General features: G+C 37.9%; 1 protein-coding gene across 3 annotated transcripts in view; it reads right to left on the bottom strand.

Annotated features, from left to right (window-relative positions):
* caly (calcyon neuron-specific vesicular protein) overlaps positions 1-7,794 on the bottom strand; it is a 14,476-nt gene that overhangs the window by 2,158 nt on the left and 4,524 nt on the right. The window contains exons 2-4 of one of the 3 annotated variants that reach the window (XM_014013511.1): positions 4,981-5,133; positions 3,939-4,058; positions 2,877-2,990 (exon numbers count right to left, since the gene is read on the bottom strand). In XM_014013511.1, the coding sequence (XP_013868965.1) occupies positions 2,877-2,990; positions 3,939-4,058; positions 4,981-5,133 (387 nt within the window). Of the gene's footprint in view, positions 1-2,876; positions 2,991-3,938; positions 4,059-4,980; positions 5,215-7,794 lie in introns of all 3 variants that reach the window. The other 2 variants (XM_014013513.1, XM_014013512.1) reach the window with 2 other exon arrangements.

Below are 7,794 nucleotides of genomic sequence, written 5' to 3' on the forward strand. Positions count from 1 at the left end.
TCTAAACTTTTACTTCTTTTTGAGGAAAACAAAGTTTTATTTTATACTGCTGCCTCCATTTACCCAATTTCGTGCTGTTTACAAGAAATGATCAAAAATAATAATAAAATGAACTGTAACCTGCAAAAACTTTAAAAGCATTGCCAGAAGGCCCTGTCCTCCTCCCTCTCCTTCCTCCCCTCCTCACCGTTAAGCCTTTAATCACAGTTTAGTCACACTGAGTCCTAATTAAAGACCCCTCTGATTCACAGGCGGGCATCCCAATCTCTGCCTGAGCAGAAAGCCCGCAGCAGACCCCCTCCCTGCTGTTTATCCCACCCTGTGGTTTCCCTCTGCGTGACAGGCTCTTTAACTAACGTGCGCTGCAGTGCCGGCTCGGTCCTCGATGCCTCCAAGGTGTCGCCGGGAGATAATGAGTTTGGCTTTTCTAGACGCATTTCTAAAGGAATCCCCTTGAAGTGACTGATGTGAGGGAGGGACGAGAAACAAGTTAGAGAAAGAGTGGAACTGTTGCCATTTAATTTGTTCTCACACACAGACCTATTTAAGATTAAAATATTAGAGTACGAGGTCACTGAAATGCTACTGGTATATGTACTTTTTTATTTTGTGTTGCCTTCTTTATAGTAGCTGAAACATGTAAGATGAAAGTTAAGTCAAAGATAAAGTGAGATTTATAAATTTAAGGCCTATAATTCCTTGTATATCTTCCACCATCGTTAACGTCAAAGTTTATTATTATGAAAAGCGACCATACTGCTTGAGATGTGTTAGCACTTGGAGTACATGTTGAAGATCTGTCTCAACTACTACCACCCAAAATTTGAGTTTAATATCTGTACAAGTTGTTTGCTAAAGTCAATGAGCTATAGCAGCCGTCTTGAAAGGGATCAACTCTAAAAGTTGATCGGTTGTAGATAAGTTTCCATGAAATCGTAAGATATTTTATTGATTTACAGCAAATTGCATCTTAAATGTACTTCACACATACATATTTATTTTTGAGGTGTTTGGAATATTTTTACAATCAATGGGCCTCATGCAAGAACATGTTCGTATTCTTATCCTAAATTTCTCTTACTTTTGTTCGTACAAAGGGTTCGTACGAACATGTCACGTCAGATTCAACAAACTCTTCTATCTTCAGGAAAAGTGCGTAAATGAGAGACTTTAACTTTTACCAAAGTTGTTTTTTGGTAAGATACTTGTACTTTTACTCAAGTAGCACTTTGTGGTGCTTTATACAACACTGAATATCATATACTACATGTCAGATACGATCGTATCATTTTATGGGGGAGAAAACTGATCTTATTTACTTGCGTTGGTACAACTGAACCTTCACGCAAATGTACGTTGATCTTATCTAACGGCGCATCGAGTCGAAGCTCTTCTCCTGTTCGTATCCAGCTGCTCGTGCATGCGAGAGGAGATTAGCATAATTACCACCCCCAAAAACACCATATAAGGCTGTGTTTCCTGCCTCAGATATCAGGAAGTGTCCATTCATGAAAAATGACAGCAAAAACTAAAAAGAAGAACTTTACGAGTTCAGAGATTGAAGTCCGTCTGTCAGAGATCCAGAAAAGAAAATCTGTCATTTTAGCAGCTCAGCTGTGGAATAAAAAGAGCTGCTAAAAGTATAAACAACTGTGTTAAATCATTTTCATTTATTCAGAAGACACACCGTCACGCACTGTACCCCCCCCCCCTCCCCCCGCGCGGTCTCAAGTGGTCTCAGTTGCGGTTCTGAAATAAGCCTTTTAAAATGTTTTCAAAATAAGTCTGGCACTTTGGAGAAAATCCGGGACTTGCTGGAGGGATTATGTACCCCCTCTGGCCTGGGAACGTCTCGGTGTCCCCCAGGACGAGCTGGAAGGTGTCGCTGGGGAGAGCGGGGTCTCTCTGCTGCTGCCCACACGACCCGATCCCGGATAAGTGGCGGAAAACGGACGAAAGGACAATTTATTAATATTGTTAGTCTAAATTATTACATTTAAAATTATAACTCTAATTCAAGCAGAATAGCCTATTGTCAACATAATTATGGAGTGTAATTTATTTTCAATTCAAAATATCTTCAAACTAACAAAATATAAAGTTATTAATGAAGAAAACCCGTCTGGATAACAGCAGACTGACTGCTCGTAAAATATACGACAGGTCTGGACCACTCGTGAATTTTGTTCGTATCTGAAAAAAATCTTAGAATACGAAAACATTGGTGAATGCCACAAATTCTCCTAAATCACTCGTACGCACAACTTGAGAACAAATCTGTGCGCACGAACGGTTCTTGCATGAGGTCCATTGTGCTGTGATTTTTACTCTGTTTTTGGGTTTCTGAGTCAACAACAAGTCTATTTCTTTAATACCTAACAACAAAAACACACCTAATTTCATATGTTAGCATCACAGGAACATGTCTGAGAGTCATATCACCTGAATGCCCTTATGTACCATAATATCATTTCCGGGGTGTGTGACTTGACTCGGATACAGAAGTAACACGCAGCTCGCAGCTATTTGCTCCGAATGGACGACCCTGGCCTGAAACAGTGCTAGTAATCCTTACACAACCTTGTGCAGATAAATATTCAAGTCTAAAACTGAATTGGTTCCCTACAGATAAATCGAGCTTACACTTTAAAACTTCATTTCTGTCAAAATCCATTCACAGGTTAATGAGATATTTAGCTAAAACCACAAACCAACAAAAACAAATACACACAAACATGCAAAAATATCAGTTTTAAAGATGTCAATAAAGTGTGTTTGTGTAAGAGAGTGAAAAGGTCTGTGCACGTTTAATGTAAAACTGTACTTTTTGTTAATTTGTTATTTGTATTGCTTGTTTATGTTAATGTGGTGCTAACCTTCAGGACAAACCCCTCTGGGCAGGTGAGCTGGTCGTACCACATGGCTTTGTACATGAGCAGAAAGAGCAGGCTGGTCAAGAAGGCCAACGTGATGAGGATCAGTCCTGTAATCTGAGAATAAAAACATTCACAGCTGCCCGGTAAGTTGAGCCGTTCTCATTTGGTGGTTTGTGACCCAACAGTGGGACAAGAACCCATTTTCAGTGGGTTGCTGGCTCTTTGTCCGGGCAAAGAAAAACTCAACGACCTTTTTATAGTTATTGTTTGAATAAGTGACAGAATCATTTTATTAACACTTTGTATGTTCAGTGGTACTCAGCTAAAGCTGCAAATGATAAGCATTTTATTTTTTATATATATTTTTTATGTTATTTAGTATATTTTTGTAAATGATGTTTCGTTTGAATATATTCTGGGTCGAAAAGGGGCAGACAAAATAAGATTTATTCTTCTTCTGCTACCTTTCATTTTATTTTGATTTGTGTATTTTTTGGTTTTGGTTTATTTTTATTATTGTATATAGTATTTTTTTAATGAAATGAATACATTTTTGAATTGAAATTTGAAAAATTGAATTTTCAAAACTTCTCAATAGTTGAAAGTTTTAATTCATGTTTGTGAGTGAACAAACTGTTTTTCTAAACTGTGTCTGTTAACAATGGCTGAAGAAGTAAAAAAAAGTAAAACATTTTGGTTTATTTAAAATGCAGCTGATAGAGCAATGCCACTTTCTGGTAATTTTGGTTTATCAGTAAACACAATTGTGTGTTTTAGCTTACTGTGATGTTCTACAATCTCAGACTCTAACTTGATTTATGTTTCAACCTGTAATTAAGGTGTAATGGTGAGTCCTAAAGCCAGACCAGCTGAGAACTAGTGATTAAAACAAATCTTCAGGGCCAGGCATTATTTATTTATTAGCACTTATTTAACCAGGGAAATCCCATGAAGCTCACAGATCTATTTTGCAAGGAAGGCCTGGGTCTGAAGGCAAATTAACATGCATGCTTTTGGACTTTTAGACTTAATTTAAAATTTAGGTTTTAATGAGTATTTTACCTTGACTTTATCTGAGACATCAGTGTAGAAGTTGATGTTCAGCTTCTTGATATCAGGAACATACAGCTTGTTCTTCTGCTGCTGCTGCAGCTGAAACTGTGTCTTCGTCTTCACAATGACCTGCAGCAAAAACCAAAAGGAAAAGCTAAAGATATTAGTTTTAAATTAAACCACAAAATTCAAATCAAGGCCCGCAGGCCAAATGTGACCCTCCACAGCATATTATGTGGCCCACGAAAACTGCAAATGAACCGTTGTGGATCAGAGAATGAGGAGCATCTTGTCTCCTTTAGATTGTGGCACGCTTTTGACAACGCCGTCCCAAAATTATACGTATATCATCGCAAAAACGCCACTGAATGAGCTGCTTTTGATATTCTTAATAGTCAGTTTTATTAACAGCACCATCTTTATTTCTGGGTCTGTGCTCCGTCCCGCCTCCACCATGTCTGTCCAATGGGAACAATGACGTCACCTGCTTTGTTTGTAAATTATAGTCCACTTGCAAAAAGAACAATGTGAATGCAAACCACACTAAAGGAAAAAAATAAAGTCCGCTATTTGGTCCGGACCAAACAAGTGGACCAAAGGACTTTCCAGGTGTGAATACACCCATGTATTTCTACCTCTAAACATTAAGGATTTCCAAAAGCAGTCACTTTTATTTTGATCCCTTAACTCTGCAGTGTTCTAAAAACACCATTTCACCATCTTTTTACTCCTGCAAAACATCCCGTAGGGTTGCATTCATCATCCAGCCAAAAATGATCCTCAGTGCTTTTCTTCTTGCATTATGCATTCATAGAAGTGCTTGTAGTAAGAAGTGATGCCAAGGCTACCCCAGGATGGTTGAATGAAAAGGTACATACAGCCGGCTCAGCACAGAAGGACGCTACGTGCACCCACAAGAATTTTAATGGCGTTTGTCCTCACGATTTATGCAGTGGTTTGGAATTTTTTTAAGATTTTTTTTTTGCAATGTGCAGTTTTGCTGAGTTGAAACAAACAGAGGGACACAATAAAAGTAACAGGATCTGCTTACCTTATCAGCGAATGGCTGCTGGAGCTGGCTGACCTCCAGGGGTGTGATGAGGGGGATGTTATCAAAGCCATCATCCGCTGATGGCTGCTTCTCCATCTTATCAGACAGATTACTGCCCAGCTTCACCATGGCTGCTCCGCTGCCTAAAACTGCCTGGATGGATCAGACGGTTCAGGTCAGATCGACTCCGACTTTGTGTTTGGTAACCGAATGTGAGAGAGCTGCTCAGAGATCCTGCAAGGACATGATAAAAAATACATTAATGATTAAAACAGGAAGTTATGAAGACGAGCAATACAAACCATAGCAAAAGAAGAAAACTAAGCTTTTGTGGCTTGACGTCTGCTTTATCATGAAGACAAATGTCTGTTTCTCCATCATTTAAATTTAACAAGTAATATCTGAACAACCTGCTAAACTCATAAAGATGACTCCCGCATGTGCCTTGTAATCCAAGCATATAATGAAAAAACTGTATCCATTCAAATACACTGTAAGTACCAGTGTTAACCTTATAAATACCAGTATATGTACCTAGTACATACCCTATAAATGCTGTTTATATACCCCAGTAAGTACCCTGTATGTATTTTTTCAAGAAGCCTTTAATAAACACCTTGTAAGTGGCTGTTTTTACCATATTAATACCAGTATATGTACCTAGTACATACCCTGTAATGGCCTATTTTTATCTCCGAAAGTACCCTGCATGTATTTCTTCAAGTATCCTATAAGTGCCACCATGTACTGTATATACCATGGAAGTACCATGGAAGAACCCCACATAAGAACTACACATGTACTAGTGTATGTACTACTGTATGTACTGCTGTAAGTACAATAAGTACCCTGTTTGAATAGAAATGGCCTTTGCTGTCCCGCGGCGGGGAAATTCAGGTGTAACAGCAGCAGCAGCAGATCAGTCCACAAAACAGTATGTTGCTATGTGACATTATCAACTGTAGGAATAACAATAGAATTAAAGTAATAAAATTTAAAAATAGAATTAATTAAAAATTACTGTACAAGACTATAAAGATGAAATAAGATAAAAACAAAAAATTAAAGCAAAATACCATGCAGAAAAAGAAAAAAATTACAAGAAAAACAGTCATGACAGAATCATGATCCGATGGGGTGTGCAAACTGAGTCGAACGTGTTCCAGTACAGGAAAAAAAATATGTACAATTACCACAGAGTATTATTTATGTAATGATTGAGCAATAGAGTTGTTTGATGTGCCAACAGATGCTTATCGAGACTGTTTTGTCACTATTTTATATTCTCCTGTTAAACCAGGTCAGGTCTCCATCCCAAAAACTTCCCTATAAAATGTGTATAATAAAATTTAAATGTTTCCTCACAGAATACTAGATATCTTTCTGCTGAAATGATTAACTTCTGATTCACGACTTTACAATTTCTGAAATGCATTCGTTTTAGATTTATTTTTATTCACACACGTTTGGGGTTGATTGAATACAAGCCTATTCCTAACCGAAACACAATTCATGCTTTAGTCTTAAACCTAACCCCTAACCACAAACCCATATTCAACAGTTTTAGGATCAGGCTTTGGTCCCCATAAGGACTACCACTCCTAACAAGGTAGGTAATACTAGAAAGGGTCTTAAAAGGTAGAATAAATAAATTTGGGGAAAAAAGCACACACAGAAACAGGCCTTTACATGATGGTGGCAGGTTATGATTATGACCACAAACTAGCATGCTTGGAGCATCATAAGTCCATTAGCATTGTTAATGAATCTACAAGACTTGAGATGTTAAAGTGAGAAATTTGTCTTATTTAATAAATTTAGATTTTATGTTAGGAAGAGCGGTCTAAAACTGTGCTGTTAGTTTATTTCATAGGGTACGAGCAGAGGTGTAATAGCTTTGTGCAAAAGCTGATGGTGTTAATTTCACACGCACAAAAATAACCTCAGTGTAGCTGCTGATAATTGATGCATAAATAAACAGAACAGACAGTTGTTTGCGCTGCTGTTTGAATATCATGAACATTGGTGTCATGGTTGCTCTATGTATCAACAGACGGGAGTCAAGTGAACCATGAACTAACCAGACAAACTAATCAGGTGGACTCAGCAGTGAATCCTCAGCATACACAAACCTATGCACCGCCCACCTACCTTTAGGAAGTAACACAGACGTTGTTTGGCTGAGAAAACAGTGACAAACAAATGGTGTAATGCAAAAGTGTAGAGCTGGGATGCTCAATTCATTTTCACCAAAGGATAAATGAGCGTTAATGTTGCCCTCAAAGTTCAATATTTTGTGTTATTTTGTGTTAACGTTGACCAAACATGAAACATCAAATTACTCATCTTATTGCTACTGCTGAGCACAGTTAAAAATAATAATAACTGAGCTCTACATAGTATTTCCTGCATGGAAACAGAGTTTTAACATATAAACACTGAAAAGTACTATGTATACAACTGACTACATGTGAAATAAATAATACAGAAATACTATTTAAAAAGTAAGAGAGATTTACTCTCTGTTGAGTAAGCAGCTGCCATCCTGAATTCTAAACTTTCCCACTTTCTGACAGGGAACTAGCTCACTGTTTAGTTTAAAGTTACGAGCCGTAGTAAAATTAGCAAAAATGCAGTGAAATGGAGATTTTACACGAGCAATTTTCCAGTTGCTGCTACTTCTTGACCCTGTACACTTCCACCTAGTGGTGGGACGCCATCATTTTGTGGGTAAAACTAGATACCGCATAGCGGTAACATAATGACCCCCGCACGCAGAAATGCACCAGAACTCAGAAGTCTTTATTCCTAATA

The sequence above is a fragment of the Austrofundulus limnaeus genome, unplaced genomic scaffold, assembly GCF_001266775.1.
Source record: "Austrofundulus limnaeus strain Quisiro unplaced genomic scaffold, Austrofundulus_limnaeus-1.0 Scaffold102, whole genome shotgun sequence".
NCBI lineage: Eukaryota > Metazoa > Chordata > Actinopteri > Cyprinodontiformes > Rivulidae > Austrofundulus > Austrofundulus limnaeus.